At 50.8% G+C, this 20052-nt stretch overlaps 10 protein-coding genes across 10 annotated transcripts; 3 read left to right on the forward strand and 7 right to left on the reverse strand.

Moving 5' to 3' along the window:
- Positions 1–66: 66 nt before the first annotated feature.
- Positions 67–798, reverse strand: PtrM4_081830 (Drf-FH1 multi-domain protein; the record flags this gene model as incomplete). The annotated part of the gene is made up of 1 exon (XM_066106493.1): positions 67–798. The coding sequence occupies one exon, from the start codon at positions 796–798 to the stop codon at positions 67–69; it is 732 nt and encodes a 243-aa protein (XP_065963431.1).
- A 428-nt stretch (positions 799–1226) lies between these two features.
- PtrM4_081840 (uncharacterized protein) lies at positions 1227–2027 on the reverse strand (the record flags this gene model as incomplete). The annotated part of the gene is made up of 1 exon (XM_066106494.1): positions 1227–2027. The coding sequence occupies one exon, from the start codon at positions 2025–2027 to the stop codon at positions 1227–1229; it is 801 nt and encodes a 266-aa protein (XP_065963432.1).
- A 352-nt stretch (positions 2028–2379) lies between these two features.
- PtrM4_081850 (uncharacterized protein) lies at positions 2380–3018 on the reverse strand (the record flags this gene model as incomplete). Its single annotated transcript, XM_066106495.1, has 1 exon — positions 2380–3018. The coding sequence occupies one exon, from the start codon at positions 3016–3018 to the stop codon at positions 2380–2382; it is 639 nt and encodes a 212-aa protein (XP_065963433.1).
- A 491-nt stretch (positions 3019–3509) lies between these two features.
- Positions 3510–5066, reverse strand: PtrM4_081860 (uncharacterized protein; the record flags this gene model as incomplete). The annotated part of the gene is made up of 1 exon (XM_066106496.1): positions 3510–5066. One exon carries the CDS (start codon positions 5064–5066, stop codon positions 3510–3512), a length of 1557 nt encoding a protein of 518 aa, XP_065963434.1.
- Positions 5067–5381: 315 nt separating this feature from the next.
- Positions 5382–7679, forward strand: PtrM4_081870 (uncharacterized protein; the record flags this gene model as incomplete). The annotated part of the gene is made up of 1 exon (XM_066106497.1): positions 5382–7679. The coding sequence occupies one exon, from the start codon at positions 5382–5384 to the stop codon at positions 7677–7679; it is 2298 nt and encodes a 765-aa protein (XP_065963435.1).
- Positions 7680–8623: 944 nt separating this feature from the next.
- On the reverse strand, positions 8624–10051 carry PtrM4_081880 (uncharacterized protein; the record flags this gene model as incomplete). The annotated part of the gene is made up of 2 exons (XM_066106498.1): positions 8624–8981; positions 9027–10051. 2 exons carry the CDS (start codon positions 10049–10051, stop codon positions 8624–8626), a joined length of 1383 nt encoding a protein of 460 aa, XP_065963436.1.
- A 573-nt stretch (positions 10052–10624) lies between these two features.
- On the reverse strand, positions 10625–11097 carry PtrM4_081890 (uncharacterized protein; the record flags this gene model as incomplete). The annotated part of the gene is made up of 2 exons (XM_066106499.1): positions 10625–10630; positions 10816–11097. The coding sequence occupies 2 exons, from the start codon at positions 11095–11097 to the stop codon at positions 10625–10627; spliced, it is 288 nt and encodes a 95-aa protein (XP_065963437.1).
- Positions 11098–11702: 605 nt separating this feature from the next.
- Positions 11703–12323, forward strand: PtrM4_081900 (DUF1421 multi-domain protein; the record flags this gene model as incomplete). Its single annotated transcript, XM_001941045.2, has 1 exon — positions 11703–12323. The coding sequence occupies one exon, from the start codon at positions 11703–11705 to the stop codon at positions 12321–12323; it is 621 nt and encodes a 206-aa protein (XP_001941080.2).
- A 275-nt stretch (positions 12324–12598) lies between these two features.
- On the reverse strand, positions 12599–14367 carry PtrM4_081910 (PheS, Phenylalanyl-tRNA synthetase alpha subunit; the record flags this gene model as incomplete). Its single annotated transcript, XM_001941046.2, has 4 exons — positions 12599–13161; positions 13211–13494; positions 13544–14001; positions 14053–14367. 4 exons carry the CDS (start codon positions 14365–14367, stop codon positions 12599–12601), a joined length of 1620 nt encoding a protein of 539 aa, XP_001941081.1.
- A 2319-nt stretch (positions 14368–16686) lies between these two features.
- Positions 16687–18880, forward strand: PtrM4_081920 (DUF3405 multi-domain protein; the record flags this gene model as incomplete). The annotated part of the gene is made up of 2 exons (XM_066106500.1): positions 16687–17009; positions 17059–18880. The coding sequence occupies 2 exons, from the start codon at positions 16687–16689 to the stop codon at positions 18878–18880; spliced, it is 2145 nt and encodes a 714-aa protein (XP_065963438.1).
- Between the last annotated feature and the right edge of the window lie 1172 nt (positions 18881–20052).

Genomic DNA, 20052 nt, shown 5'->3' on the forward strand with positions numbered 1-20052 from the left:
CACAGCCATCCTCTCCTCGAAGCTGAGATCCTTCTCCTTGACTGCTTGATCGATCATGGCCTGGTCCTAGATGTTGAGGGAAGCCAGTCCGTATGTATGGAGCCGCTCTGTTGCCTTGAGGATACCCCAGCTTGCGAGCTCAAATGACTCGAGCGGATAGCCATAGTGACCTTGGGACTGGGAATTGAGCCATCGCTTTTTGAAGGCCGTACCGGAGGGGAGGTCTCGGGCGGAGGTAATGTCTTTCATGGCTGTGACCAGGCGCTGGACGTACTGGACGCGCTCGCGGTCGGTGCGTGGGAAGGTCGGATCGTTCCCGCGTGGCGGCCATTGGAGGTTGCGGGCATGTTGGGCAACTTCGGCGGCAGCAGGGGAGTTGTATAGAAGAGGTGCGGGAGGGACTTGTGGCGCGGGGGTGGTGATGGATGGTGCGGTGTTTGTGCCCATGAAGCTGGGGCGTATGCCGGTCGCAGGGCGCGGAGGAGGTGGGCCCATAGGCCTAGGCGGCGGAGCTCCCATGAAGCCAGAGGAAGGAGGGCCCCTAGGTATAAGAGGTGGTAGCTGCGTCGCCCCAGGAAAAGGTGTGAACGGAGGATTCATGGCGCCGGCGGGAGGAGGCACATATCCAGAGGGTAGACCATTCATAGAGTTTTCTCCACCGAAAGTAAACCTATATGTAGCCTGCCAATCCAGAAATTTCAGCTCATTCGGAGCGGATACAAACGTGAACCCGGTTGTAGGACCCGCGGGGTTACTCTCGCTAGCCATGCACGCTCTCTCTCTCCTAGCCCATTCCATAGCGAGTGGAATATTCGACCATAGGGTGTGTTATGAGGGTTATTCTGAGCATCAACGCCGAGTTGAATGAGAATTTGATCCCGGGTATGATAACGAACGTCTTCAAGCGTGTCAGTTCCAATTGGTTGCTCTTGAGTGTATTCCTGCTGTTCGGCATCTTCTGAAGCTCTCACGTATGTGATATGGAAGAAGAGATGAAGGACTGAGTTGATTGTATAGCTATGAACGAGGGAAGCTATATATATGTGAGGAATGAGAGAGTGTAGGGATAGCCCTGCTAGCGTGCAACACACCCCCCCAGACTGTAGTGAAGCGTAAGGCTGTAGTGTAGAGACTAAGGTAGCTGTCTCCAGTTTAAAGGTGAAAAGGAGTGAATAAAGTCCATGTATTAGAACCAGCCCGCTGTATTGCTGGGTAGTTCAGGAGTTTTAGTTGTTGTGAAGACTGAGGAGACGTTTAGTGATATCCTCAAGTCCTAGTTGACGTGTGAAGTTAACGTGCTTTTGCTTTGGTAGTGCCTTTGTAAGACCGTCTGCAGGCATTTGGGCAGTAGAAATCCATTGTACATTCACCTCTCCTCTCTCAACTGCTTGACGTAGCCAGAGTTGGTGAATATCGACGTGTTTGAGCTTGGTTTGAAGTCTTTCTGTGGCCTTTGTCACAATTCCCACTGTCTGCTTGTTATCACAATAGATGACTGGGGTGATGTCTGTTTTGAAATTAAGCTGATCAAAGAGATTGTTCCACCAAATGAACTCTGACGCAGCACGGCTGAGAGCGTAGAGTTCGGCTTCTGTAGTTGACTTTGTAACAGACCGTTGTTTCGTAGCTTTCCAGTCAATTGGCATTCCAAAGAGCTTGAATAGATAGCCATCTGAGCTACGTCTAGTAGACAGATCGTCTGCAAATGAAGCGTCTGCAGCTCCAAAGAAGATAGGCTCAGGGTTAAAAGCAGTCCCGGGGATTGAGTAACCAGTGTTGTCAGGAGTGAGTGCTGAGGCTTTTAAGGCGAAATTGCGTGTCTTGACCAAGAAGCGCCAGGCATGAATTGCAGCGCGTAGGTGTTGTTCTCCAGGATTGTTGAGATACCGGGAGAGAATTGAGTGGGTGAGTGAGATGTCAGGTCTTGTGAACACTGAGATGTAGGCTAAGGAGCCAACTAATTGCTGGTATCTTTTCTTTAGTGCTTTGTCTACCACAGTGTTTGGCTCAAGGTTGGTTTCAGCCATTGGAAAATCAGGTAAGGTAGTTGCTCCTTCCATCAAGTTGTACTTATGTGCTACCTTATCAATAAAGGCGTCTTGAATCAGCCAAGTTGATTGTTGAGAGATATCGCGAACTACGCGTATACCGAGGAACCAGTTGAGTTGACCCATCGATCTAAGCTCATACTTCTTGAAGAGCTTGTCCTGGAATTCCTTGTGGATGTCCAGCTTCGATGGATGTACTAGGACAACCACAGTTGTCAACAAGCAAGTCAAGTCTCAATCAAGTCTCTATCGATAAGGGATCAGACCATCCTATGGGACGTGTCCTCGTGCACGGTTATCCCTATGGTCTGTTTGCCACTATCGATAACAATCAAGTCGGCTTGACTTGCTTGTTGACAACTGTGAGGACAACTATATCATCAACATAGAAGAAGACAATAAGACTGTTGTTGGCAAAGAGACATGGCGTATTTGGGATTTGTTTGAGGCCAAGATCTTGGAGTGTGTTGGCCAGGTCCTGGTACCATAGTAGAGGTGCTTCCTTTAGGCCATATAAGGCTCGGCGGAGGAGAAGCAGAGCTCCAAATTGAGTTGTGAAGCCTTCAGGTGTGTTGCAGTACAGTTTCCTAGGTACCCGAGCATTGAGAAATGCGTTCATGGCATCGTATTGGAACATAAGTAGTCCAAACTTAGTTGACATTGCGATGAGAGCTCGAAAGGTTTTAGCTGCTAGTGTAGCAGCGTAGGTGTCACCCCATTGTGTTTGGAGATCACCTCTGACCACAAGTCGCGCTTTAGCTTTCAAGAAGTAGCCATCTTCGTCAAACTTGTTAGTGTATACCCACATGAGGGGCAGAGTCTCTGCATCAGCAGTGAATGGAGTTACTTTGGTGTTCTCGAAGCAACCTTTCTTCCAACAGTCGTCCATCTCCTTTTTCATGGCGTTCCAGTACAAATCGGCCTGGGGATGAGAAACGACGTCTTTGAACCGCTTAGGTGGTTCAGGCATCTGATCTCGATGAAGCCTAGTCTTTGGAGTAATGGCTGTAATCTTCTCATAGAGTGTTGGGTGAAGGGAAGTTGCAAAGGTTCCATAGTAGGTAAAGAAGTTTGATGAAACTCTGTCTTGTCCCTTCTTAGCGCGGCTGCGTCTGCTTCCAGTAATTACATTGTGATTGTAAGCACAGTCCGCAACAATCAATTAAGTGGGTCCTAGAAGGTTCAGATTGGATTGATTGATTACCGCTTTAAGCCTAGTAGTTACCTATAGGAGTTTAAGCCCTACCTAGATAGGTAAGTGGGTCTAGGAGAGTGACCGGATTGAATTGATTGTTGCGGAGTCTAATTGTAAGGGGCTAGACCCCAGCGGCTGTATCGATGACGATACACAGATGACTGATCAAGAGATGCCTTGTAACAGAGTGGATTTGACAAAGAGCTACAAAAGGATGCTAGCTGTACATAAATACAGGAGCGGACCGAAGATGGGCCGAAGTAGAATTAGATGGATGATGACAGAAACCTATAGATGTATCTCGAAGGAATCGCATGACGACAGCTACGCACACAGCGTAGCGCATGTAATAGGCTCAGCCTGTTACAGTGATCTCCAATGTCTGGATGCAAAGCTTGTGGTGCATTGTTGTTGTGCCGATCTGGGAGATAGCCAGGTATGTCGTATGCATGGCGAGATTCCATTGATGGAGTTGGGCGCTGTAGGACAGCTATTGTTGAGTTGGTTGGTGATGGTGAGCGTGAAGGACTCATGGTTCCTTTAGTTAAGTCCATTGGGCTTCTGTCCGAATATGCGGCGGAAATCTCTATTTCTTCAAGATGCTGGTCCAGTTGCTCAGTGGTGTAGAGATCTTTAGCAGTAGCAGTGAAATGAGGTTGTTCGAGATCTAGAGTCTCTACCTCTTGTTCAGTGATCTTGTTTGTAGTGATGTTGTTGAGTTTATCGTCCTTATAAGAGAATTGCCACTTAAAGATAACGTCTCTAGTCCTAATTACGCGGTCGAGTGTCGGTATCCAGACTCTGTAGATGTTTGATGAGTCGTATCCAACGAGGTATCCGATGTGAGCTCGTGGCTCAGTCTTGTCAGCAGCTTTGATGTCTCTGCGATAGACATAGGCTCTGCACCCAATAGGTGAGTAGTGAGCTACCGAGGGCTTTGTATTGAAAACAACTTCATGAGGTGTCTTCCATCCAAGTGAATGGACTGGTGTAGTGTTGAGCAGCTGTACTGCTGCGACAGCGAGCTCATTAGTGAGGTCTTTTGGCAGTCCTGATGAAATGCGCAGAGCGCGAGTGCGCTGCATAATAGTCCTGCCTGCTGCCTCTTGGAGACCTTTTTGCTCATCAGTGTTCTCAGCCGTTGTTTCAATCTTGATTCCAATGCTCTTGCACGCTGCAGCAAAGTCGCGACCAAGTCCTTTCTCGTTGTCAGATCTAATGATGATGACAACGTACTTGTAGCCAAGCTGTCGCTGGATCTTCTCAATGAGATTGAAGACAGCGGGAATAAGAGTGGTTTTAAGTCGATTTGGAAGGCAAGAGATCTCATGCCACTTAGAGAATTGGCAGACAGCGTGTAGAGCGTATTTGTCGCCGTTGTAGCATTCTTCTCCTTGAGGGACTAGGTATACCAGGTCAATAGCGATGCGTTCGAATGGCCGAGTAGAGACCGTGTCTGGTGTACGCCGTGAGATTTGTTTGTTCATCTTTGTAAGAATGCAGTCTTCGCATTCCTTCCAGGATTGTGGAGGATCACTACCTTGGAGTTTGAAGCCTCGAACAGCTGCTTCAAGATGGCGGATGGTATCTGGCCCTGGGTGGGCCCAGATGTGATGTGCTTCAGTAGCAGTAGCCTTAAGATGAGGCTTTGGATCATGTGATGGCCTAAATGCAGCCATGGATTGCAGTGAGTTGGCGTTTGGACGTTTCCCATCATCCGCGTCTATGAGCCAGTGACCTGCGTGGTAGTCTAGGAGAGCAACAACGTTGTTTGGAGTCGCTTGGTATAGGTGATTCTTTCCAGAATCAAAGTGAATCTTCATGTCCTTGCAGCGTGAGAGGCTGAGGATGTTGGCAAAGAAACCCTCCACTAGGGCAGTGATCGGAATGGTCTGGTCTGACTTGGTCTTGGTCTGGTCTAGACCGCCAAGACTTGGTCTGGTCTGGCGATTTTTTGAGACCGTGGTCGGACCGGTCTAGATGATCGGACCGGTCCGGCTATAAATAGGTCCACGTGACTAGATCTTAGACTAATCTAGCCAGAAAATTTAGCACAATATGAGTCATTAAGATCAAGGTAAGTCTTCTACTTACATAGAACAATCAAGTCCTTAACAACCTACTTATATACTATTGTTATGGAGCCTTCAACACCAACCTCACCGTCCCCATCGAATATTATAAGACTAGATTTAACGTCTCTTACTCCATCTCCTATCCCCACGTCATCACCCACCCCTATACTATCACCCACTCCTATTCAATATCACGAATCTCCAGATGAGTTCGTGCAGGGCGGTATCACGTACGTGAAACGTGCAATAATTGCAAGGAAGGATTTCCGTCAAGGTACATCACACATCTGGAAGTACGGACTCCAATACATTCGAGATAGCGATAAGAAAGAGGTGTATTACTGCCATGAGTGCAGGGTTGGGAAGAGCAAGCAAGAGTTGTTTGTCATCAATGGCACTTCTAGGATCCGGAATCACCTGGAACAGAAGCACCAGATTGATCCCCAGAGTGGCATCAAGCGAAAGGGTTCTGTACGGAAGTCTATAATCGACCAGCAAAAGGATGGGGCTGCTTCCAGCATCTTTTTCTGGAAGGAGTCAGTAGAGAAGTTTAAAGAGCTTCTAATTCGTTGGATTGTGTACTGCCATATCGCCTTCTTTCAATTAGAGAACCAGTACTTTCGTGAACTACTCCTCTTTTTAAATCCGGCACTACTCAACCACCTCCCGAAGGCTGCGAAGACTATCCGAAGCTGGGTAATGAATGCATTCATATCGAAGAAGCAACAGCTTAGGGAGGACCTACACCATTCACGGAGTAGGATCTCTATCTCCTTTGATCTCTGGACTTCACCAAACCCTTACGCTATCCTAGGCGTCGTCGCTATGTGGATTGATACTACCGGCATGCGACGTGTTACCGCTTTAGGTATGCGACGTATATACGGCGAACATACTGGAGAGAATCTTGGATCGGTGGTCCTTGAATTGCTGGAAGAATACGACATTAGCGGAGATCAGATTGGATACTTTATGCTGGATAATGCCTCGGCAAATGATACCGCTGTTGAGTTTATACTCAAGGATCTCTGCCCATGGATGAAGTCAAAACAACGTCGTCATCGCCGGCTACGTTGCTTGGGCCATGTCATCAACCTCTGTTGCCAGGCGTTCCTTATGGGGCGAAACTGTGAGAAGTATCTTGCGAAGCTGGAGAAGCATCATCAACGTGGCGACTATACGAAGGTGGAAGAGCTCTGGAAGAAGTTCGGATGTTTGGGTCGTCTTCACAACCTGGTGCGATACATCAGGCTTACTCCACAACGGCGTGAGGAGTTTGCTACAATTATTATCGGCGGAGATCTTTCGCAATTCGACGGGCTTGAGCTTATCCAGAACAACTCGACCCGCTGGAACTCATGGTTTTATTCGATTACACGTGCATTAAATGTTCGAGAACGTTTAGAGCTCTTCTCGGCTCGTCATGTACCTGGAAAGGGCTCCGTAGGGATCGCGAACTTTAAGCTTGATGGACAGCACTGGTTTGAGCTTGAAAAGATTGAACTCGCTCTCAAAGACTTCTATGCTGCAACTTTGCTTTCTGAAGGTAAGAAGACGTCACTTGCGGACTGGTTTTCAACTTTGGACTGCCTTCTCCGGGAGATAAGCGAGACGAAGGATCACTACCACGACATCCACACTGAGGACGATAACAACTTTACATGGAAGTACCTTCAAGGCTGCGCTGATGCTGCTTGGTTAAAGTGCGTTGAGTACTATAACAATCAGCAGCTGAATTGGCAAAATCGATTCCCTGAAGATACTGACCTTCCACCGGCATATTATGCGGCTCAAATCCTTGATCCATATCGCAAGTGGGGATGGTTCAGGCAAGAGTGGGTTCTTCATGGCGACGAAGAGAAGAAGAGGTGGTTTGAAAACGCACAATTAGCGGTGAAGCATCTCTGGGAGACAGAGTATAAGGGAAGGTACCCTGTCGAGATGCTGCCACCACCAGCCAGGAAGGAGAGAGATCCTGACCCAGCATTTGATCGCCAGCGGGAACATAAGCGCATTCGAATAGACGCTCCAGTTTCTACAACTGATTTGTATGAACAATACATCTCTACTGACCGGCTTCATAACGAAGAGGCAGGTTGCAATGAGGCTATTGCGTACTGGCTATCTCGCTACGACTCCCAACGAGATCTCGCTCGCTTCGCTCTAGACATGTTTGCGATCTCGCCTATGTCGGATGAATGCGAACGTCTTTTTAGTAGCGCGAAGCTTACTATCGTCGATCGCCGTGGTAGGCTGAAGGCAGATATTATAGAAGCGTGCGAGTGTCTCCGGGCCTGGTATGGAAAGCCCCAAGCTGAGGGGAACAGCGATATCGAGGATAGTGAGAACGAAGACGACTAGATTGACAGTCAGTAGTAAAACACATTTCCTCGGCTTCCTTCTTTGCTTCAGCCTCATTCTTGGCGGTCTTGTTGGTCGGACCGGTCTGGTCGGACCGGTCCTTATGTAAGCACCTGGTCTGGTCTGGTCTGTACCCTCAGACCAGACCAGACCAGACCATTCCGATCACTGGCACACACTGCCAACACCCAAAGAATAGGAGCACCTGAGTACCATACAGGGCGCTACCCGTCTTTCATGCCCCCTGGGAGGCTTTCATAGGACGTTAAACAATACATACATACATACATACATACGTGAGCAAAATTGCTGCCTAGGACAAGGCAGTATAAGAAAACCTTTTGCTCTGCAGAACTGTTCGTCTCACACAAAACAAGCCATCCTACCCACCATGCCACCAACAACCCATCTTCAGCCCCAAACACGCCTCTATCGTCGCCTTCACACCCACATCCTCCCGAAAGGTAGGGTAGCGTATCTTCGCTGCAATTCCATCCATCTCCACCCTCTCTATCCCCTCTCACGCTTTTCCTGCAGTCATCAACACTACACCCACCATGTTTCTCAAGCTCCATCGTCCCTTTTGCTCAGAGATTCAACATTCACGCAACCCAGTACCCATCTCTCCCTCAAGGCACTCCCTCAGAGCGCATCACCCAAGAGTCACCTAGACAATCTTCCACCAAATACTACCTACAATACAGACCCCAGATAGAGGAACTCTTCTCGCTCAGAAATCTAAGAACTTGGACTACCTTCGTATCCGTGTCTTGCATGAAGCTGCTATCTATCTGTGTAGGTTATATCTGAAAATTTAGGCGATGAGTTATAAAAGCTACCCAGATATATTCTCACCATGGCACTTTTTGTGACAAAGTGTGATAGAGTCTGAGGTACGATTTCGGCGACGTCGTTTCCTCGACCACTCTCGAACGCCATTTGAATTAAGCAATGAGGCTACTGCTGCCTAATTCTGCGTCAGACGTCCCCTGGCAGATACGCGGATAGCCAGCGCTACTATCTCTCGTCTTCCGGTCATTCCGTTGAGTATGCAAGCAGAGCTCGACATGATCGGCATACCTAAAACGTCTGAGGAAATTGAACGGCATGCGTAGAAAGAAACGATCCCCCTCATAAGTCATCTCGAGATTGTCTTTTGGTAGTATTAGCGTATGAACCGGGTAAGAATTGTACCAGTACGTTATATGCCGAATGACACCAGTGTCTCGGTCCCGGGATATACTAATCGTACTAGTACATGGACAAGTATTACAATACGCGGTTCCGATCGGGTCTCCCCAGCTGAGACATGTTAGTTCTATTGGTGATAGCCGAACGAGACTGTACATATACCATGGTAATTCAAGACAGGGAAGGGTTGTTTTAGGATTGATGAAGGGCGGCTCTGTGTATTCGACCCCTAGGGCTTGTGCGACAAATACAGCTGTACAAAAGCAGAAAGAGCTTGGACTTTGGCGTAGAACCTCTGCAGCTAGTTCGGCTCGAGAGATACCGTAGTCGACTTGCAGATCCTGGCCTTCACCACGGACCAGCGATAAGAGTGAGAAGATGCGGTCCCGAGGATCGTAGCAACGCGCATGGCGGAAACGGATCAGCATGCAGATCAAGTCTCCGTATTGATACGACCTCCTGTCCCATTTTTCTAGAAAGTTGTCAATCTCTTGGTAAAATGGTTCCACGCGGTAGACGACGTCTAGACTTATCGCCAGATCTGCGAATGTCATGCACCGGTCATTCAACCACACAATAATGTGTGAAGCAAGCATGAATTCCTGTATGATCCACGCCCGGGTCCAATATCCATTCCCTACGACGCAGGTGATGAAGTCTCTGCAAGCCACCTTGTTCCGTAGGAATCGCTCGCTGGGAGATGTCTTCTCGTTTCCCTGTTGTATGACCGGTGCAATAGAAAGCACATCCATCTTTCCGAGCCAGATATAGACGCATCTAGCCCCAGCATAAATCTTACTCATTTGAGCAACCTGGTGGTTTCGCTCCAGCACATTCGATTGGTCAATACATAAGGCGTCCATCCAATACGGCCCTAGAGCAGCTGGGCCCTCAGATGCAGCCTTATCATGCGCAGCTGTGAAGAAGTTGAAAAGATTATGGGGTATGGTGAAAATCTTACCATCAATCAGGATGGTGTGCGTTGGGGTTTTGTCGCGCCATTGATAAGACAGGCATTTATATTCAGCGGAGGTGGTGGTATGAGTGATAGTACATTGTATTCGGCCATCGTCGGATAGCTCGGGCAGTATTTGAATGAGTCGGATTGAGGGTTCAGATCGATCGAGGGGACGGTATTTGAAATCGATGTTATCATCTGACGTGGACCTTGGGAATTGCATGTTGGTAGGCTTGCAGGTTGCGATGACCGGGCGGGACCACGCTGATATATGTGTGTGAAAGTCACAAGGCTAGAGGCTATCAATATCGGCTATCGGTTGGATGCCTGATGAAGTGGCTTGGGTTTCCAGAATTTCTAGGCCCGATTTGGCTTTCTACTCAGCCTCGTGTAACTGTACATGCACCTAACGACATGTCATTTCTTCAACAAAACACCAACTTTTGAGCTTCGACAGAACATAACTCAACACCAAAAACCAATATTGGAATTTTGAAAAAAGCTCGAAGACTAACACATAGACTGGCTTTCGTAAGATGCATGCAAAGTAGCCTTTTTGGTTGTAGTATTAAGTTATTATGCATTATTATGCATTATAGGTTCATACAGACCCATGTCTTGCTCCGTCGTATGTATGTGACGAAACGGGTATTCCTGAGGGACATAGCCTCGTATGCCTCCACCCAAAGCCCCGTATTCCTGAGCGACACAGCCAAAAGTACCGATGAATTCTCATCATCCCTCAAACTCCCTCCCCCCGCCCACGTCCGTCTCATTCTCCTCTCCCCACGCATCCTCAAAGCTAGCAAGCTTGACCCCCCACATATCTGCTGTCTTGCCCTTGCCGATATCAAACTCATCTTCCCCGTCCCAGGTACCATCACCAGCCCAGCGAAACGCCAACACGGTACCGTCTTTCAGACCAGCACCCTTTGGACATTGTTTGACATTCCCCGTTGCCTTTGCCTTTCCTTTACCCTTGCCCACATCCTCGTCTTCTTCCGCGTGTGAGTATTCCCATTCGCCAAGCTGGAAGCCTTCGTTTGCGTCGTTGAAGTTGACTGGTCGACCGAGTTGGATGTCTGAGGCTGAGGCGGGGAGTGGTATTGATTCGTCGGTCTCGGGGTTCTTGAATCCAGTCTCTTGTAGAGCGTCGTAGAGGGAGCTTTTGATCGATTCGAATGTCGTTAATGGATCGACGTGTAGAAGGACGGTGGTTTTGTGCGATTTGAGACGGAGTGTCCATGTTAGTGGCGAAGGTGTGACCATTGTGTGATGTGATGCAGGGTTGGAGGCTTCGAGTGGGAGCTTGTGAGAGAGTTGTACGCGTGTTTTCAGTGTCAGATAGTAACTCAAAGTAGAGTTGAAGTATTTGAGAAGAGTAAACGCGTTGTTGCTGGAATGATGGTGGGGTGCGCGGGGGAGGGAAACCGCGACTTGACCCTCGTACGTAATCTTGGTATTCCGATCTCACCTGCTCAAACCCAGCGACCTTCACTCCACCACCACATACAACAGCACACTCTAATAACGGAGACACTGAATAAATAGCCTCGTGTTATCCTGTAGATTCATTGGCGGAACACACTCATCGAACATTGCCCCAAACATCGGCAATCGCAACACCAAACCATCTCCGCACCACTTCCGTCCCACATCGCAAACCCAGCAATACACCCACCCGGACGGTCGCACAGCCATTCCCCGCCCCAAAAGGGCTACCAGACCCATCCAAACGCACACCACCCAGATATGGCCGCCCAAACTACCAGAACGACCACAATGTCCACACCACCCTCTCTCCCACCGAACCCACAGTCCCACGCACAATCACACCCCCCACCAAACCCCCTCTCCACGTCCCCCGCCTCGACATGCCCTTCGACCGGCGCCTCCTCCTAACAACAACCCTCTCTTTCCTCTCCGGCTTCACACTCGGCTCCCTCTCTGCCGGGCACATGGCCTCTTTACGTTTCCGCGCCGAAAACGCGCACCGACTCCCCGTCTCGAACCCCGGCTGGTACCTCTACCACAAATCCAAAAACTACTACAAGTGGCGCTACGGCATCGTCGAGGGCCTGCGCAAGGGGACGTACATCGCAGCCTGGAGTTCCATCTTCTTCATCGTAGAGGAGAGTCTGGATGTTTTTCGCGGCACGTGGAGGGCGGGTCGCACGGTCGAGGAGATGGAGGGCGTGGACGAGTTGGATATTAGGAGGATTGATAGGGGTGTTGCAAGGAGTAGGGATGCGGGAAGTAGTGCGTTGGCGGGTATGGTTACGGGGGGCCTGTGGAGTGCATGGCATCAGTTTCCGGTTTCGACGGCAGCAAGGACGATTCGCATGGGGTTGGTGGTGGGCGCAGGGTTTGGGCTTGCGCAGGATGGGCTGGTTTGGGCGAAGAGGAGGTGGGGTGGGGAGGAGAGGGAGAGTTGGATTTATAGAGGCGCGAGGAAGAGGAGGGGGACCGAGGAGGGGAGTGATGGGGGAAGTTGATGGGATGTTGGATGGACAGTATAAACTCCAAATCTACACCATGATTTTGGTCGCTCTATGCGTCGCCAAACTCAGCGGTCGTGTAAAGACACGTCACGGCACATGCAAACAAATGCTGTTCGAGAGATTGAGCTTGATAAAATGCTTTCTTGAGCACGTAGCGATACAGCTTAGTCCAGGCCTCATCAAAGAAGCTTTTAGCCCATCTGGGTATATCATTCTCACGAAACTTCATCCTATCATAACATCATTCCTTCCACACTCTCTCCTCCTATCTACTCCTTATCAAACCTAACAGCAGGCTGTTCACGAATCCAGCTCAAATCGACCTTATGACCCAACAACTCCCTAATATTCGAAACCCCATACTTCATCATAGTCGGGCGTTCCAGCGAGAGTCCAAACCCATAAACCCGCATATCCTTTGGCAGACCCATAGGTTCCAACATCTCAGGCCTAAACATGCCACTATTACCAATCTCAAGCCACTTCTTGAGACCGGCATGGTAGCCGAAGATTTCCATGCTGGGCTCGGTGTACGGGTTGTAAGCGGGTTTGAAGCGGAGGTTCGAGATGCCCATGTTTGCGAAGAAGTCTTCTAGGAAGCGTTGGAGGCCGCCGAGGGTGAGACCGAAGTCTGCGATGACGCCTTCGATTTGGTGGAATTCCGCCAGGTGGGTGGCGTCGACTGTTTCGTTGCGGAAGACGCGGTCGATGGAGAAGTAGCGGGCGGGACGGGGGTCTTCGGCGAGGCGGTGGAGCGCCCAGGTTGATACGGCGGTGGTGTGCGTGCGGAGGACGAGGCGGAGTGACTCATCTTCTTCCCATGGGTAACGGTCTGTAGTGGGTTAGTAGGTTATGGAATTGGAATGGAATGAGTCACGTACATCCTATTGAACCAAAAGCACCGTCTTGGTGTACCTTCTTGACGTCTGCCCAGTACTTTTCAAAGTCGCGTGGCTTCTTTTCCCTCGCCTCAGTCTCGGGTGTGGAAAAGAGACGTTTTGAACCGGCCTCCATGCGGTCCATTGTGGCTTCGCTCGCAGGGTCTAGCCGTGGCTTATCTGCTTTGGGTGGGTATGAGACGAAGAAGGTATCTTGCATGTCACGGGCGGGATGTTGCTGTGGTACGAAGAGAGCGTCGAAGTTCCAGAAGCCAGTGTCTACATAGCTAGATGATGTTAGTGATATGCGCAGATGCCGTCAAAGCCTATACCTACTGTCCTGTTGGCATCTCGACGAAACCTTGTGAGAAGAAGATATTCCTGAACTCCTGGCGGACCTTGTTCAGAGGATGTAATGCGCCAGCATCTTGGTTCGCGCCTAGGGCCGCAAAGTTGTACGGCTTGAAGTTTGCAGTCTTCCATGCATCACCAGTGAGAAGCTCGACTGTCAGGTCGGTGTGCTCTACGGGTATCTCCTTTGCGTACTTTGGGCCCTTTGTGATGGTGTATGTAATGACTTTTGTGACGGTGACGAGCTTCTTCTTCTTGAGCTGGGCGAGGAGTTTGACGTCGTCGACGGACTCGGTGTCTTTGATCTTTTGTAACAGTTCACGGTTCTCGTCTTTGGGCTCTTCAGTCTGGAGCAAAATTATGTCACTGCCATCCTTCTTTATCCACTTGTTCTTGAAACCATTGCCTTGTCCTACACTCGCAGCTTCCTTTCCTAAGATTTTCTATTGTATTGTCAATAATGCGCCCTTGCTAGTTGTGGTTGGTGTACGCACAGGTAGTTCCGCGATCGGTACTCGCTCCTTCTCCTTGACCAGTTTCCAGACCTTGTATTCGTGACTGCCCTCGGCAACAATGCCCTCAGACTCTGGTGTGAGAATGACCTTCTCTGAGTCTAGCGACTTGTATGTGACCATGGACCGACTGGCTAGCCTGTCCAGCGCAGCCTTGATTTCGGCCTGCGATACTGCGGGGAAGTCTTCATCGCTTTGGAGGGGCTCTTTGGTGTCTAGAAGGTCGAGAATATCTTGTGTAAGGTTCTGGCCCTTTGTCTCGAGCGGTACGGGCACAGGGCCCCGTGTTCCTGGCATAATTGTGATTTGAGATAGACAGTGGGCGGGTATTCAATCAACTCTTGAACGTGGGGTACTGCGATGAGTCGGACCTCGAAAGCGGAAAGCGCGTCGGAGATTTGAAGGCCCGTGATTGGCCTGCTGGCGGCGCGCAACCAGGCATGTTGCTGCACTACTCATGTGTATATCAGTCTGGAATCACTTTGACCATTTGAGAAGGTACTGGCGATATTAAGAGTTGTATAAGGGGTGTAACAGTGTGTTTTCGGTAAAGCCATCGCTGGGCAGCCGTACAACCAAGACGAGCTGCAACATTCAATGTCTCCAGAGACGGAAGTTTTTTTTTTGTTTTTTTTCGCGTCTTGAACATGTGATATGACGAACAAATAGTCCTAATGCATACATTTATTGGAAGTGGTGGTAGTATACTCTTACATGCTATAGTACCGTGCTAACGCCGACTTGAGGCGTGGAGATGAACAAGTGCAGTGGTGCGCTAACAACCTTTGCGTTTATCCGCTTGTCAAAACGACATGGCTGAGCATATTTGCCACTGATGAGACAAATTTCTATCGATACGAACATTTCTGGTAGCTTCGGAATCTTGTCTTGGTCTGAGTGCAACGTTGCCATGACACAGCTGCAGTGCCGCGACTTGGCCGTGGTCCCCACCGGTTCTCAGTGAGGCTCGATCTTCATATGCACGCGTACTCGGCCGCGCGCTCTCTTGTTGGAAGGTGGACATCAAACACACAAGCATGATGCGCAATGGTTTAGGGGAGTGTGGTGGTCTTGGAGGTAGTCTTGCTGGTATTGGCATGCGGGATGCGGCAGTCATGGGGATATGGTAGACAGCATCGTCCCTGCACCTGTGGTGGATAGTGTTGGAGCTTGTGTCTCGGAGGACTTGGCACTGAGCGATAAACACAGACACGGCGGGTTGTGGTGGAAACAGTACCGGAGAGTAGCCGCGTGTTTGACGAGTGCAATTTTCCCGAGCATGATGTGGATGGCAGCTCAAACAGACTACACGCGGGTAAAACGTCATCGTGTGGGCTTCTTCCATGTGCAATCTTCATGCAGCACGCAGCGATTTATTGGAACTGCGGGGCGTTCAGAGGGCCCGATAACGAGCGATAGTGGCTCAACAGGTGCAGGCTGTCATGTCCGCATTTCAATGCACCTGTGTCAGCCGCCTGTGTGGTCAAAGTGATTAGGATTAGGGGATTATGTGATGAGGCTTGGACATGTAGCTGTAAGGACTCGCATTGCCGGTATTTTTAGCAGTGCGCCGGGGACGCTCTCGAACGGCGCGGCGCTGCGGGAGAGTTGATGAGGAGGACGCGCAAGCTGGCCGATGGGGGACTAGCGGGCTTAGAGCTAGCCAATCACATGCGGGGTCAAGGCTGTGCGAACGCCCAGGGGTCGTGGTGCGAGGCCGCAACGCAAGTTGAGGTATTGAAGCCAGGGGCGCGCACATTATCCATCAGGCCTATCACACATCACATCATCTCATCACATTGCGATGGGCCGTCGAGACACTTTCCGACAACTGTGGGTGTAGACGTCAACCGTACGTCGAGAGTGCATGCAAGCAACCTTGGGGCGGGAGCAGCGGCCGTTGCGCAATTCGCTGAGCCATGCCTTATGCAGGGCTGTTACAGTGTGAATTGATAGCTCTGAAAGCTTGATTGATAGCTGAGTGGCGTGTGATTTGATGACGGGCGCGCACGAAGCGAGCAGGCTGAGATAGCGTGCCAGACTGAAGCTGGAGGCAGACGACGCCGTCGAGGCAGTCGACAAAGTAGAAGAGCCAGGGCAAGTGAGGGCAAAGCTACCACTACGGTCCTGGTAGTGGCAAAGTTTGGCGTCTGGTGAGGAACTTTGCGCGTCCTTTGCTGCCGCTCGGATGCGCCGACTAGCCGATCTTTTCCGCCATGACCTGCCTCCAGAATTCGGTGCATATCCCCTGTAGGCCAGCGCTGGGCCGGCTGGCGCTAGTCTGGCCTGGGGGCGAGCAATGAGGGAAAAAGGGTCGGTCGCTCCTTCCCATCCCGCCATCTCTCTGCCAACCCTCAGCGTCACCCATAATCCGGCCCCGTCCCCCCCCCAGGACAGTCACTCGTTTCACTCTCCGCCGTCAATCGTCCCAAGTGCACTGTACCGTCTTTCTTGTACACAACACTCGCGTGGTCGAGCATACCAACAGCCAGTACTGCTTCTGCATCTTTACGCGCCAGACTAGACGATCCGAGCACTTCCTTTGCGCAGCCTCGCCGCAGATGCGATAGGCCAACCCACACGCTGCACAGCACATCCACACGCCTAATCACAACCATGGCCTCGAGATTCAACCCAGGGAAGCTGTTCATCCGCACCCGCTTCAACTACGAAAAGGTGCCCGGCCAGGACAGCCAGGCCTCGTCCCCACTGCCGCTCTTCAGCAGCAAAACATGGGGCAACAAATACCGCCAGCCAGCGTGGGCGAACCGCATCCAGCGCCCACGTCTCTCGTTTGCGCGTCTCATCACCCTTGCCGTGACCATTGTAGTCCTCACCTCAGTTTTGGGTACTGGAATCTACAGGAGGCATAGGTGGAGTAGCCCACAACACGGTGGCGACGAAGGCCGGAAACAATACCACTGGGAGCACTACCCTCGGTAAGCACGCCCAGCTCCTGGCCTTATGCAGCACATCTAACCCCCTTAGATTAAACGGATTCTTCAATGGTGTTCGCACCCTTGTCCCCTATGGCGACTGGGTGTCGGAGCAGGACTATGTCAAGTACTCTCAGAGCCCCAACCCAGAGGACAACATCAAGCCCAAGTGGCCTGTCATGCCAAAGGACAACAAGGAGCCGCCCCTCGACCCCAAGCCCTTCGACCCCTACAAGTTCGACTCTCCTGAGTACCTCAAGAACCATGATGAGGTCAAGACCTGCTACCTCGACGAGGAGGAGAAGGTCGACCTGCCCGACATCTACGCTTACCCCGGCATTCCCCAAAACATGACTGCGCCCTTCTTTGGTTCATACGAAGAAATCGGTTTCGACGACAAAGTGTGCTTTGAGCGCTTCGGCCGCTTCGGTCCCTACGGCTACTCCTACTCCCGTGACGAGGGCGGTCTCGACATGGACGGCAAGTCTGAAAAGGCCGGTGCCGACAAGATCTGGAGCTGGGAGAAGAAGGTCGACTACCGCAAGGTTAACTGGGCGGATGCCATGAAGCGATGCCGCGAGAAGAACGCTCACCGCTTCGACAAGAACACGACCGAAAAGACTGAGCCAGCCAAGAAGAAGGTTCCCCGTCACGCCTACGTTCTCCGCACCTGGACTGGCTACAAGTACAGCGACTACCAGATCCTCACTCTCCGTGCCATGATCAACGAGCTCGCTCTCAAGTCTGGTGGCGAGTACGACGTTCACTTCCTGCTCCACGTCAAAGACGACAGCCTGCCCATCTGGTCTTCGGAAGAAATCTACCAAAAGGTCATCGAGGACAACCTTCCCAAGGAATTCTGGGGCATGGCTACCCTCTGGTCCGAGCAGCAAATGCGCATGTACTACCCAGAGCCCTTCCCCAACAACGTCTACAACCACGCCAAAGCTCCAGTTCACTCCGTCTACCGCAGCGCCCACTTTGCCATGCAGTGGTTCGCCCAGGCTCGTCCTGAGTACGACTTCTACTGGAACTGGGAGATGGATCTCCGTCTCAGCGGTCACTACTACGAGTTCCACAACAAGATTGGCGAGTGGGCCAAGCGACAGCCCCGTAAGGGCCTGTGGGAGCGATCTTCTCGCTACTACATTCCTGAGCTCCACGGATCTTGGAACAACTTCACCGAGATGGTCGAGGAGGAGCTCTACAACAGCGATGAGAAGCCGGTTTGGGGCCCTCCCAAGTTTGAAAACACTGGCATGCTTCCCAGCCCTCCCGAGACGGAGCCGCCGCATTCTTACCTCCAGGACAACTACGAATGGGGTGTTGGCGAGGAAGCCGACATCATCACTTTCAACCCCATCTTCGATCCCGCCAAGACCAACTGGGTTTTCCGCGACGACGTAACAGGATACAACCTCGAGCTTCCGGAACCCCCAAGACGCTGCGCCATCATCACTGTTTCACGTCTGTCGAAACGACTACTCGATCTTATGCACCGCGAAACCTACCTCATGAAGCACCACATGTTCCCTGAGATGTGGCCACCGACGGTAGCGTTCCACCACGGCCTCAAGGCCGTCTATGCTGCACACCCCGTGTACTTTGATCACAACTGGCCTCTCGAGAACCTCGAAGGAACCTTTAACAAGCCCCCGAAGCCCACCGACAGCGTCTTCGGATGGGGCGAGCACAACCAACTCGGCAACAGCTTCTATTACAACGCCGGTTTCTCGTCCGAATGGTGGAGGAGATGGCTCGGCTCCCGCGAAAACGACAAGGGCGGCCCAGCTGAAGAAGAGGCTGGCACCGGCCGGTTATGCATGCGCAATACCCTTTTCCATCCAGTCAAGTACGAAAAAGGATCCGAGTGATTTTCCACGCTTCGCAAATATACCCCTTTAATTGCTGGCTTTTTGGGTTTCCTTTGTTGCTGCATTTTCCCCGCCGCAAATCTGTCTGTTGTAGACTCCTCATGTCACTTGGGCTATCGCATATCCAGCTCTTTCGTGGCTTTTCTCATCGGGCGGCGTTCATTGGCGTTTTCTGAAATGAAACAGTTTGTTTTTGAGCATATTTTCCTTGTTTTTCTTATTGTTGTATACTTCAGCGCTGGACTATTGACCTCTCAGCGTATATCTTTTAACTACACGACAAAAGCTGCAGGAAGTGTAATTAGCCGAAGACAGCCGTGTCCATTCCATCGACTGGCACGTCATGGATTCGGTCGACGAGACGCGTTTTGGATCATTGGCATCTCGTGGATGTGACGGAGGAGAGTGGAGGTCTCTCGTTTTCCTATTGTGATTAGGCTTAAGCTTTTTTTGTAGCGCTCAGCATGTGAATATGTGTAGATGATGGGAAACTTGTATTAGGGGCTCTTGGAAATCTTTGGCAAACCAATCCAAAGCTGGGTTTGGGAGTGTTGTAGACTTATGAATACAATCAAAGTTAATCTTCAATATCTACTTTACACTGCATTGTCTCTGGTTAGCCGTGAGCCATCAGCAGACGCTTGGCTTTAAGTCATGCTTAGTGATGGATGATATTGTTAGTATCACCCCCGTTATCCAAGACTCAGTCAATAACTCTGTACTAAAAATAAAAGACACAACCTCAAGGTCTTTGCTTGCTCTGATGTCACACGTCCCGACGACGGCCCCACGATACCCTATAGCACCGTGTGGGGAAACACGCGGAGCACCTACCCTTTCGAAATCCAGTACGCGCGGCAACTATACCCTTCCCTTGTTTAATCCCAAAACAACAAAATGCACTTGTCATCGACACCATTGTCAAACGCTAAGAAACGCACAACATCAACAATTCTCCCCTTGCTGCAGCACCTCCCTAGCCCCCTTTACCCGCGGGCCACAAACACAGACAGGCGGGCTAGAAGCATGAAAATGCGGGCGCGCGTGCTGATCCGCGCGTGGCGGGCGGCACCGCTGGTCGTACCGTCCATCAAGATTGCCCACACCGTCGGGGCGCAATGGGTATGATGTGAGAAGAGCGGCATCATCAGCGCGATAAGGGGATTTTGTTG

The sequence above is a fragment of the Pyrenophora tritici-repentis genome, chromosome 3, assembly GCF_003171515.1.
Source record: "Pyrenophora tritici-repentis strain M4 chromosome 3, whole genome shotgun sequence".
Classification (NCBI taxonomy): domain Eukaryota; kingdom Fungi; phylum Ascomycota; class Dothideomycetes; order Pleosporales; family Pleosporaceae; genus Pyrenophora; species Pyrenophora tritici-repentis.